Source organism: Mesoplodon bidens, assembly GCF_964165515.1.
Source record: "Mesoplodon bidens genome assembly, chromosome: 1".
In the NCBI taxonomy this organism is placed as follows: domain Eukaryota; kingdom Metazoa; phylum Chordata; class Mammalia; order Artiodactyla; family Ziphiidae; genus Mesoplodon; species Mesoplodon bidens.
Window position 1 is genome coordinate 203,790,350 of NC_138176.1, and position 13,399 is coordinate 203,803,748.

Consider the following 13,399-nt stretch of genomic DNA (forward strand, 5'->3'; position numbering starts at 1 on the left):
ACAATGGTGTGTTAGTTTCTGCTGCATAACAAAGTGAATCAGCTATACATATACATATGTCCCCATGTCTCCTCCCTCTTGCATCTCCCTCCCACCCTCCCTATCCCACCCCTCTAGGTGGTCACAAAGCACCCAGCTGATCTCCCTGTGCTATGCGGCTGCTTCCACCAGCTATCTATTTTACAATTGGTAGTGTATATATGTCCATGCCACTCTCTCACTTCGTCCCAGCTTACCCTTCCCCCTCCCTGTGTCCTCAAGTCCATTCTCTAGTAGGTCTGTGTCTTTATTCCCATCCTGCCCCTAGGTTCTTCATGACCTTTTTTTTTTTTTTTTTTTTTTTTGCGGTACGCAGGTCTCTCACTGTCGTGGCCTCTTCCATCGCGGAGCACGGGCTCCGGACGCGCAGGCTCAGCGGCCATGGCTCACGGGCCTAGCTGCTCCGCGGCATGTGGGATCTTCCCAGATCGGGGCACGAACCCGTGTCCCCTGCATCGGCAGGCGGACTCTCAACCACTGTGCCACCAGGGAAGCCCTTTTTTTTTTTTTTTGGATTCCATATATATGTTAGCATACAGTATTTGTTTTTCTCTTTCTGACTTACTTCACTCTGTATGACAGACTCTAGGTCCATCCACCTCACTACAAATAACTCAATTTTGTTTCTTTTTATGGCTGAGCAATATTCCATTGCATATATGTGCCACATCTTCTTTATCCATTCATCAGTCGATGGACACTTAGGTTGCTTCCATGTCCTGGCTATTGTAAATAGAGCTGCAATGAACATTGTGGTCCATGACTCTTTTTGAATTATGGTTTTCTCAGGGTATATGCCCAGTAGTGGGATTGCTGGTTCATATGGTAGTTCTATTTTTAGTTTTTTAAGGAACCTCCATACTGTTGTCCATAGTGGCTGTATCAATTTACATTCCCACCAAAAGTGCAGGAGGGTTCCCTTTTCTCCACACCCGACACTGCTTTTTAAAAAGTAGAATTCAAAATGGAGGAAAGGTTAAAAGAAAAACAAAAAAAACCTTCAGCAACTTAAACTTGAATTTATATGGTCATATTACTTTCAAATATAGTTTGTAAGCCTCTGAAGTGGATAGGTAGTGAGGAAAGAAATGCAGCAAGTAAGAAAAGCCTGGTTTCTAGGTTATTACTGATACCTAAGTGGGATGGTTCACTGAAAATCACATCAATACAACTTCTTAGTCTGGAGGGAAGTGATCTCATCTAACATCTACTTTGATGTAAACTTGCCTGTTTTAAGAGTTGTCATTCTGGCTTTATAAACTTTAGAAAATAATCCTGAACTCTAAGAACTTGCTGAATATTAGTTTCACACTTCACTACTATCTAGAAAATGACCTAACGTAACCTAAGACTCCTTCAGCAAGTGAGCCTTAGGCTCAGAACCCGCCCCACCTGCATGTATGTGTAGAACAGAGATTTTAAAATTTAGGTTACAGCCTAATCATTAGGCAGATTTTGAAATTCAAATGGCTAGCTTGACATCTTTGAATTTAAAACCAAATATCTTATTTTAGTCTTTTCAACTACATTAAAATTTGTTCTAAGATTTCTTAAACAAAAGAGAAAAATATAGCATGAACATTATGGTGAAGGATTCCAATAAGCTTAGTCTGGCCACAGCACAGAATATTCTATTGAAAAGAATTAAAGTGGGCAAATAAACCCAAAGAAGCCTTAACCCTCCCCAATTCCCTGTAACAGACCAATAAAAATCAAATAAGTACCTCAAATAGAAAGGTGACATAGGTCTTTCATCTTCCTGTGAACTGAAAGGAAAATAAAACTTGAATTAATTTAATTCCTGTTAATATCATAACATCTCAAGTTTACTAAAACTCTGTTCCACCTATCACAATTTTTCTTTTGACACATTAGAGCTAATCTCACAATGGAGTAGGGTTAGTAAAATATACCCTACCTTGGACCTAGCCAAGGTCAATTACTTCTTCAAGGGAGACCATCAAGAGAGGTTTCTTTCAAGATTAGCCGAAGGCAAAAGTAATTCACATCACCCTTTGAAGAGGAAGTTTTTTACTACCCTATTCTACAAGCCCAATCCAAGTATTCATATATTACACATAAACCCTTAAAATGATTATATACTCAATTGTCTCAATAAAGCTAATTACAACTCATTAACATGATGATGAAAGTAAGACGCAGCCAACAAAATACTCCTGTTAAGTGTGTGCTGCCCTAGCAATGAAATGCATGGGCATCAGTAAACAACACTCATGCTCTTTGTCTTCTATAGTTACGCACAGTATCAATGAGGGTGAATAACATGAAAGGACACAAATGAAACTATAAAAATGAGTTTAAGGGACTTCCCTGGTAGCGCAGTGCTTAAGAATCCGCCTGCCAATGCAGGGGACATGGGATCGATACCCGGTCCAGGAAGATCCCACATGCCGCGAAGCAACGAAGCCTGTGTGCCACAACTACTGAGCCTGCGCTTTAGAGCCCCTGAGCCACAGCTACTGAGCCCACATGCCGCAACTACTGAAGCCTGTGCTCCACAACAAGAGAAACTACCGCAATGAGAAGCCCGCACACCAAAATGAAGAGTAGCCCCCGCTTGCCACAACTAGAGAAAGCTTGTGCGCAGCAATGAAGACGCAACGCAGCCAAAAAAAAATAGTTTAAGTTCCTCAAACAGCACTGAAGCAATATGAAGCTTAATATTAAAATATTTAATTAAAATATAGAATATATACTATAGTAAAATATTTTTCCTTTCTTCTACATGTTTTTTTCTTCTGATAAATGACCTCGAATCAATGAATGAGTCTCTTCCCTTCAGGGTCTACTGGAGTGGTCTTTAAAATTTTTGATTACACACTCATATAAAAATTTGCTTTTAAGCAGCTACTCACCTTAATATATGACTAAGTATCTATTTATGTTAATTATGTGCATCATTAAACAGATAAAAGTAGAAATGTGAAGTATCAGAAAGATTAAGAAGCGCTAATATTTTCTTCTTGTACCCCTGTGGTATACCACAAGCATCATTGATGAAAAGAGAAAAATTTGCTTCAGTTGGTAATATTATCCTGGCAATTACCAAAAATCTTAATACAAGTTATAGTGTAAACACACACACACACACACACACACGTCCTGGAAGTTGAAAAGGTCTTAACATTTTAGTTGCAAGATGGCACATAAAATATGGCATACTATTTCTCACTCTCTCATGATTTTGGTTTCCAATGTCAATATCGCTTAACTATTCTAGTGTTTATCTTGCCAAAGATTTTGTTTGTAACTGATTGTGCCAATTCTTCCTAAGTGAAAGGTAAGTGATAGATCAGCTTTATTCCTGACTCTAACGTTAATGGGCTGAAGGCAAAGCTTGACAAGTTACAGGCACTAACACCTGGGAAATGTCCAGGTGTCTTGGGAAGAAACCACGTAGAGCAGCGCTATTACAGTAGTGACTACTTTAAGCCAGACTGATACAAGGGGCTTACACATTTGACTTCAAAATAGTCCTTGAAAACACTGAACAAATTATAAACATGTTAGAATTGGGTTTGTTTCCTAATCAAGCGTTCAGTGTCAAAAAGTACTAAGTGTGACCAACACTGTGCAAAAAAGGCTGCAACAAAAAACCTAGAATGATTTTACTATTATGGGAACATTGCCTCCATGTGAAACCCAGCGGGGCCTATGGGGCTCCCAGGCACAGAGGCCTTTTTGTTCCCCATTTCTTGTAGGCAAGACTCCAGCCTCCATGACCTTCCCTGAGTTCCAAAGGGCAGATTCCAACAGTTGCAAATCAAGGGAGGGGCAGCCAGGAAACCACCTGAGGCGACATTGAAGGGCCCAGAGAAACTCATCAGGATTAGCAGACTGACCACCTGAGACCCTGCACACACCCTAATCCTGTCAGCAACCCCACCCTTTTGAAACTCTGCAGAAGAAAGAAGAATGCAGGACGGTTACTGCCTTGAACCTAATTGCATACCCCTGGACCACAAGCCCTGACTATAAGACCTCTCCCTATTCCCCAGGGAGGGGGGCACAGTTCTTGAGGTGCTAGCCTGCTGTGTTCCCCTCTTTGCCTGGCAAAGAATAAACCCACCCTTTCTTTCTCCTCCAAAACGGTCTCTGTATCTCGTTTCGGCATCGTTGTATGGGGAGCCAAGATTTTGGCCACACAAGTGTTATAAAGTGAGCACTGTACTAAATACTTTTTTGCCCAGAACAGATCCTTAACTCTGACATGTAACAAATTATCATGAAAATCAACAAGGGTACTTTAGTGAACATTCAATGAGCAATATGGTTGGTTTTCTTAGAATTCAGGAGTGCTTTGGGAGGTGATTTAATGGTACAGAGTTCTGAACACAGCTGTTCATGTGCTTTGGCTAACACTTTTTGTGTGTGCCTGAGAATTTCCTTGTAGCCAACAGAGGCAATCAAAATCAATCTTTTCTTTCTTTGCACCTTCTCTCCCTCAGACACTTATTCATCAGCCAGGTTCTATCAGGTGCTTGACATTAATTATCTCATGTAAATCCTCACAAAAACCCTCCCTGGTACTTGCCCCTCCCTTGAGAACAGCAGGCTCAGAGCGGGCACCCAACTTAGCCAGGTCACACAGCTAGTGATGTGTAGACAACAAACACACTTTTGTTGTTTACTGCCTTGCCTTCAGTTCTAACTTATCAAAATATTATGGAGCGAATGTCCTCACTCTGGCACAAGATCTGGTGGACTTTATAATTTATAAGCTCCATGTCATGCTTCTGATTATAGCAACTCTATACCGACCTTAGTCAAAGTCCATTCACAATGCATTATGCCTGATAGTGCGTACAAGGTGATTAATTTATTAACACGTATTGGCACTATGTCAAGAATGTCTCGATAGAAACACAAGTTTTTAATCATGAGCAAGTATTTTTCAGGCTGCATTTGTATAAGGTAAATTTGTCAATGAAAGACAAAATCAGAAATTCTTAATTTGGATATGTCCCTGAATTCTGAGCAGTTATGTGTTCCAAAAAAGAAAATGTAAGCACTGTTATTTAAATGAAACGAAACAGACTCAGTAGTAGATTTGCTTAGTCAGTAGCAGCAATCCATGCCCAGTATCCAAGAAGGACAATATAATTTGAAAAGAAAATGAGGATAAATAATTAATTTTGACAATTAGCTGATTTCTTTTTTCCCTTTCATAAAAGTACCCTTGCCTGGGGTTTAGTAACGTAATTGACAACAGTATAAATTATGAAACAACTAAAGCATTGATTTCAAATTGATTAAGTCAATTAATTCTAAAAATCAATTTTATGCATTGACTTTAAAGGCAATTTGAAGGAAAAATGGCCAAGGACAATTCTTCCAAACAGAACAGAGAAAATAAACTTTTCCATAAAATTTACACACTGGAATGCAAAACATTTGAAAATATCACCATTTCTACCTCTGTGCAGAATGAATATTGGACTATTTTTACATGTCCCCAAACACCTATTTATAGAGATATTTATGCCTGTTCCTAGCTTTACATCAATCTCAGACATGTCCAATGATATTAACCGAGTTGTAATTTTTTTCCTAAATTTTAAATTGAGAATTAATTCAGATTTACTTTCAATTTTTTAAAATAAGCACATGTACTGTGAATGAAAAGGGGAGTGTGTGTCATGAAATGAAGCCAATGACAAACTGTAACAACCTGGAATTCATTCAGTTTCCTCCTTGGTTACTAGTATAAACCCAATGTTTTAGTTATTTCCTGTTTGCTGACTCAGAATAATAGCCAAGTTTAAGCACCTAATTAGTTTGCCTTTTTTTTTTTTTTAATTTAAATACATTGAGAGATTTGGGCAATCACCTCATGTATGTCAGGTCACTGGGTGCTTAATGTCCTCAGACATGGGGTGTTATAGTCTCTCAAAACAGCTACCTGTGGGAATAACATTTATCAAGTAGACCCAAGTAACAGTCCAAATCTAAGAAGCTACAACTGAGAAGGGCAATAACAGACAGGAGGGTTTTAGTGGGGGCCCAACTTATCTTTTTTTTTAACTTAATTTTTATTTTATGTTGGCGTTTAATTGATTTACAATGTTGTGTTAGCTTCAGGCCTACGGCAAAGTAATTCAGTTACACATATATATATATTCATTCTTTTTCAGATTCTCTTCCCATATAGGTTATTACAGAATACTGAGTATCGTTCCCTGTGCTATACTAACTTACCTTTTTATGTGGTTCAACATTGGTTGAACACAAAGGCACATGAATGGATGACACCTAGACTTACAATCTCTTCCTGAGCTGCACTCATTTCTAAACTGAAGCCACAGAATGCAATCCCTATCAATTTAATTACACAGCAAGCTAACCGAAATTGTGAAAAGCATGGCGTTTTCTGTGTCTAAGAAAAGCCAAATACTGTTGGGAGAATTCCCAGACTGAGGTATTCAGAACGGACACTCAGTTACTGGATCAAACCACCATTCCATTCAATTCCCTTTTGAACTGTCCTGATAAATGTTCCAATTAGTCCAACTTTCTAATTGGTTAATGTGGCTGGCTACCCCCAAATTAACATAATCTGCATATTGAGCTACATACTTTACATTTTCAAGTGATCTGAGCTAGGAGAAATAGTTTGTAAGTGTTCCGTGGGTACTGAAAAGTACAGCAAAATAGGTAAAGGCTAAGGATTAGGTTCCATTCATTGAAAAAACTAGAAAAACCGTCTACTGGGGCTTAAAAACAAACAAACAACAACAAAAAACCACAAACAGCCAAGAGGAGAGAGAAAGGGAGGGCCAAGTGAAAGGACAAAATTTAAAGTATTAAGTAAACATTTTCTCTGGAATTCAGGTTTTTCCCTCACGTTGCAACAGAATGTACTAAGTGGAAGAATTTTCACAGATGAATTTTCTTGGAGGACAATGAGGTGAGTGGAATTAGCACATTTTCTTTCTTTCCTTCCTCTGCAAAATATAAAGTGCCATACTGGAGCCTTTTGATTTATCCACAGTCTCAGGCATTAACATTCATAACCCTCCATTTATAGCATTTATAACCCTCCATTTGGGGTGTGATGTAGCAGCTGGCATTCTGCTGTTCAGATTTTTGGTTCAGCTCCATTCAGGAACACGGTAGAAAACAATCTCCCTGTTCCTTTTGGAAAACAAATCAGTTTTGGAAAGCAGATCGTTTCGTAGCTAAGGGTTTGCCCCTGTAATTTCAAGGGGCATTTTTGTAGATGTATGTGTACTTCTTTACTATAAACCCAAGCAACTTTGTTTCCAGTTTTATTATTTGTATGTTGTAACTAAGAATGCAACACCTAGCTGCCAGTAGAAATGAAAACAAACCACTGAAGTTCAAGAGCAAATATGTTTTCCTGACCAAAGGGTAAATGCAAAGAGCTGAACTGTTCATGTTCACAGGACTAGAAATTTTAGCTAACATGAAGAGGTATTACACTTCGGAAGCAAAACCAATCAGAAGACTTCCAAACATTTACAGCTTTCCCCCCAATAAGACAGGAAAATATTTCTACCATTTTCTTGATTGCTTAGTAGAAATTTGAAATATATTGTTAGGGGATGAGTTGTGTCCCTGCAAAAAGACATGCTGAAGCCCTAACCCCCAGAAACTCAGGATATGATCTTATTTGCAAATACAGTCTTTATAGAGGTGACCAAGTTAAAGTGAAGTTACTGTAGTGGGCCCTAATTCAATATGACCAGCGCCCTTATCAACAGGATATGTGCACACAGGGAGCACACGTCGTGAAGATTGGAATTGTGTTGCCACAAGCCAAGAACTCCAGGAAGCGAGGAGAGAGGCAGGGGACAACTCATTCCCCAGGTTCTTTAGAGGGAGCACAGCCCTAGTCAACATGTAAATTTGGGACTTCTGGCCTCCAGAACTGTGAGACAAGAAATTGCTGGTTTTCTGGGCTACCCTGTTTGTAGTACTTCGTCACAGCTGTGCTAGGAAACTAATATATCTACTAAAAAAATGTTTCCTTCCCAAATCCGGAATTAAGAACCTGACGAAAGTGTCTCCATCTTATGTAAAGGTTGTGCTCTGGAAATTCATCTGTAGGGATGCTAAGACTAGAATTTCCCACACTGACATGAGGATTCGATCTCCAGGCCTGTACTAACCTCCCGTTCAAATAAACTATCCTCAGTAAGCAGTCCAGAGTCAGTGTTTTGAAAAACTTTGGCCACGATCCAGTTAGAAACACATTTTACATCATGATAGTACACAGACACATAAAAGGGACATATTTCATAAAATTATTCTTACTTTGGATATTTTCTATTTTGTTATACTTCGCTTTATATAAAACACTGGTCACAACCTGCTCAATTGGTTTTATGACCACCAATAGGTCATGACCCACAGGTGAAAAATGCTATGCTAAAAACACATCTCCCTTGCTTGATGTGTAATTAATACTCAGTGAATGTTGCTGAATTAAGATCTATGTTCTCATAGGACAGAGAACAAACACTTTTCTTCTCTGTCCCACGGCCAGAATCAGCTCTGGGCCAAAGAAGTACAGATTTTGTAGAGCCTGGATGGCACAGAAAATCAGGGAGGAAGCGGGTCCAGATATGCCCAGCAATGGGTGTGAGAATGTCGTTCTAGATGACCGTGGTGGAGCTGACAGAGGATTTCCAGGTCTCTCTCTCTCTCTCTCTCTTTTTTTTTTTGAATTTTATTTCATTTTATTTATTTATATATTTTTTGAATTTTGAATTTTATTTTTTATACAGCAGGTTCTTATTAGTCATCCATTTTATACACATCAGTGTATACATGTCAATCCCAATCTCCCAATTCATCCCACCACCACCCCCATCCCTGCTTTCCCCCCATGGTGTCCATACTTTTGTTCTGTACATCTGTGTCTCTATCCAAGCCTCTTTTAAATATTCTTTTCCTGCTTATATCACAGGATGGTGTCAAGGAGACTCAGGGACCCCTGTTTTTTTTTGTTTTTTGTTTTTTTTGATTCCTCCTTTGTGACCACAGCATTCTTTATCACCTATATTTTGGTCTCTTCAAGTCAAAGAACTATTATACTTTGAGGGAACTGGGGAGCATCTCATTCTAATTCAATCCCTCTACCCAGCTAGTTCTACCCATGGATGCCCTTCTGATGATCACCTCTCAATCTCTAGGGAGTTGGAGGGGGGTGGTGAGGGTGTGTGCTTGTCAGGGAAGGGGATTAAAGTTTTTAAGCAGGGAGGGGTGGGATTGCTTCACCTACCTCTTTTGCATCTTTCCCTACAGTGAGAAGGTCAACAGGAAACTATGACTACCTGTGGACTGGCTGACACAGCCAAGAGCCTCACATTCCACTTTACAGGGGATCCTGGCTGGAGATGTGTTTAGAAGTCACAGGACAGAATCCTCATGCCTGTTACAATATTTAAGTTGTATTAATAGGCCAACTGCTCTCCTTAAAAAGAAAAGTTTATCCCTTACCTCCGCACGTGGTCAATCACCAGACTGTGTTGATTTCATCTCAGAAAGAGACAAGTCTTCTGAATCTGATCTTTCCTTTCCATTTGCACTGCCGTAGTCTTTCAGAGGGGCAGTACTCTTTTTCCCTGCCATCCAGAGCAGTTTACCCTTAATACTCCCACCAGATTTATCCCCCTAACCTAAAAGCCTCCCTGCTTCCCCTCTGTCTTTGGGGTAAGATCCAGATGTCTGAACCTGGCGCACAAGAGTCCTCCCAACCTCAGGGCAGTGAGCCTCTGCCGACCTCTCACTGTACTTTCATAACTCTGTCTGTACGTGCTGTTCCCTCTATCTTAAATGTTTCCGCCACCTCTCTCTGCCTGGTAAATACTTCATCTCTCAGCTCAAATGTCATCTAATCTGGGATGCCATCTCCATCACCCTGGAGAGGGGAGCGGCTTCTCCCTCCAGGCTCCTGGACACTGCTCACAGCCATAAGCCAGTGCTTAGCACACGATGCCGCAATTCCTGAGTTCGGATGCTTGCCTCACCTCCTGGCTTTGTCTTTATCTTTGTCCCACCAGCACCTAGCAAGGTGCATTCCGGGGGCTCAGTCAGTGGCTGTGGAATAAAATCAGCATCATCAAGACCATGCTGAGTGCTGACACTACCGTGTGATGACCTATTTTTAAAACATACACTGTTTATAATTCGTAAAATTAATTTTGCTAGCTGGAAGCATTCTCAGAGAGTTGTGTGTTGATTAGTTTAAGTTATCTTCTTCCCTGCGATTCCAAACTGAATGGAAGTGCAACCATGCCATGGGTTTTCTCCCGCCCTTATTTAGAAAAGAAAATTAATTATCTCCCACTGCACAGAGGGGAAGCTCTGCCATTGTGCCAGTGATATAAACCCTGTACTTTCTGTCGGGTACAGTGAGCCCAGCAAAGGATTCGTCCAGGCAAGGCAATGTTTGAATATGGCCTTGCCACATACTCTATCTGTTTGTTCTGGCTTGAGAGCAGGAAAAGAAAAATTTTTTTACTTCATTGCAAACCCAAAGGTTTGGGTGGAGCTTAAAGAAATTTTTGGTTTAGTCACAAAACTATTTTCAATGCAGCTGGACGCTCTGATTTGTTTTTGAGATTCTTGTTCAGCAAACTGATGTTTATCATTATTACAGACATAGCGATATCGCCTTAGGGAGGCAGTAGCTTAGAATGTAAAAACAAAAAACAATGTAACTTTCTTTTTGAGGGGGTTGATACTAGTGGATAAGAGAATACTTTTAGAACATCAGCAAATCAGTTAAAATGCTTTCTAATCTTTAGATACTGAAACAAAAGCAAAAGAATAGGGGGATACGTGCAGAAGGGAAGAAGGAAACAGGAAATTGTTTTTTATACTAACTTCTTTCAATTATTACCTTTATTATAACATTCTGAATGGCAGGTATATAATTTCCCCAGTCGTTCACTCTGAATGCGGATTTCTTGAGGCAGACAAAGCTGTGCAGAAAGCAATGTGAATTCGCCTGTCACCTTCCAGCCAGTGAACTCTCCCCCTGCCAGAGGAGGGCCCTGCACAGAAAGATGAGTCAAGGGCTTGTATCTACACTGCCATGATTTTACACTGGTTTGCAGGAGGACGAGTGACCGGCGAGTGTACGAAGGTTGATGTCCACCCAGGCTTGAGCTCTGTGAGCTTCCAAAGCCACGGGCCAGTGCTCATTCGGCCTTTTTTGAGTGTCGACTACTTATCAGAGCCTATGAGAGGGGCTGGAGATACACAGGCTATTAAGATATGGGCTCAACCTTCCCAGAATTTATAGGCCAGCCGAGAAACAGAAACTTGACATTTGACCATTTTCATAAAAAAAGGGATCCAGAGCTACCACGTACCGAGAACTCTCCCTAATAAGCCAGGCTTTGGGCTGAGAGCTTCACGTACGTGATCTCACTCAATCCTTAGTGACATCTTTGGAGGAAGGTATTACTCACCAGATTTTTCAGAGAAGAAAAGTAAGTTTTAGAAAGGTTAAGCAACTGGTGGAAGGTCACGGAGCCAGGCGGGGCTGAGATTCACATCCTGAATCTCGGGTCTGTGGAAGCCAGGCTCCAGACCTTGAAGTCAGAAGCTCGGTGCAGACCCGCAGGTTGGGGGAGCTTAGGGGACGTAAGTGACACGGGGAGTGAACTGTGCGGGTCACACTGGAAAAAGATAATGGACAGGAGAAAAGTTCTCCAACAAAGGCAGAGGATGTGTGAAGGCGTCAGGAAGCACTGCAGGGGTGTGCCAGGCGAGGGCACTAGAGGAACTGAGAGAGACACAGACAGACACACACGCACACACGCACACAGAGGCAGGCACTTGAGTTTTCACCAAGTCAAGGAGTTGAAAATGAAGGAGAGTCCCTTACAAAAACACACCATAGTTTATCAATGGGCTCCTCTGGTTGGCTTTTGGTTCCTAATTTTAGTTTCAGGGGCTATTTTAACCGAGGCAGCGAAGTTACATTTCTTCCCATCGTCATTTTGCTGGCAGCAAAAATACTGAGGTATCATCTTAAGCTTCTCCTGAACCCCACTTAACTTTTTCTAGTGTTTTGGTTCCAGTCAATGTGATCTGAGAAAAGCAGTTCAATTCTTCATTTTTATTTCTATGAAGTTCAAGTGTTCTGATTTTTATTCTTATATTTGATGAGAAGATACCATGCTTTCCTGACGCCAAACCTTAAAAGGTTTTCATAGAATGTATCCTGTGTCCCTTCCCTCTCCCCTCACCCAGTATTTTTATTTCTTTTACTGGGGTCACTTACTTTAAAAAATCAACTTCTAGGGCTTCCTACTATTTCTTTTTACTACCCTCGTCCCCACTATTTCCCATCAATATATCTTTCTTACGCAAGAAATAAAATCAGTTTCCACATCTGGCTTCTTGATGATCTGTTATAATGTAGTATCTAGAAAAGGCAAGTCTATAGAGACAGAAAGTAGATTAGTGGTTGCCTAGAGCTGGGATAGGGGCTTGAGGGCAGCTTTGGTCAGTTTGGGCTGCTATAACAAGATACCACAGGTTGGGTGGCTTCAACAACAGAAATATTTACTTCTCACAGTTCCAAAGATTGGAAGTCTGAGATCAGGGTGCCAGCGTGGCAGGTTCTGGTGAGAGCTCTCCCTGGCTTGCAGACTTCCACCCTCTTGCTGTACCTCCATGGATGGGGGTGGGTGGGGAGACTGTGCTCTGGTCCCTTCATCTCCTTGTAAGGGCACGAATCCTATCTTGGGAGCTCCACCTCCATGGCCTCATCCAAACCTACTTACCTCCCAAAGGTCCCACCTCCAAATACCATCACACTGGGGATTAAAGCTTCAGCATATGAATTTTGAGGGGCACAAACATTCAGCCCACAGTAGGGATTGAGAGCTAAAGAGCACAGGGTTTCTTTTTGGGTGACAAAAGTATTCTAAAATTGACTGTTAGTGATGGTTGCATAACCTTGTGAATATACTAACAACTATTGAATTTTATACTTTAAGTAGGTGAAGTGCACGGTATGTAAATTATGTCAATAAAGCTATTACTAAAAAAGTTATTTCTGGTTCTTGTTAAGGGAAGAATAAATAGCGCTTTAAAAAGGTTTCATATAGTACGAACTGTTTTTTGGCAGTTCATTCTATCATCACATAAATATATAAGTATTACAGGAAAAACGGGGTAAAAAGTTTTGAGAGTTTCAAGAAATTTGATTCTATGGTATTTGCAGTGGCACTTCCCACAAATCATGCTTTAGGTCACTTTCTACTATTCATCCAATACAATGCAATGGTAGAGCATCACCTTAAGTGTAAAGCACTCTTGCTTCAAGGAATTGAAAGATAATGCAAGTGTAGTG

At 40.6% G+C, this 13,399-nt stretch overlaps 1 protein-coding gene across 2 annotated transcripts in view; it reads right to left on the reverse strand.

Annotated features, from left to right (window-relative positions):
• FAM13A (family with sequence similarity 13 member A) overlaps window positions 1–13,399 on the reverse strand; it is a 329,540-nt gene that overhangs the window by 82,125 nt on the left and 234,016 nt on the right. For both annotated transcript variants that reach the window (XM_081232918.1, XM_081232919.1), the window contains one exon: window positions 1,764–1,805. In XM_081232918.1, coding sequence (XP_081089044.1) covers window positions 1,764–1,805 — 42 coding nt within the window. The remainder of the gene's footprint in view (window positions 1–1,763; window positions 1,806–13,399) is intronic.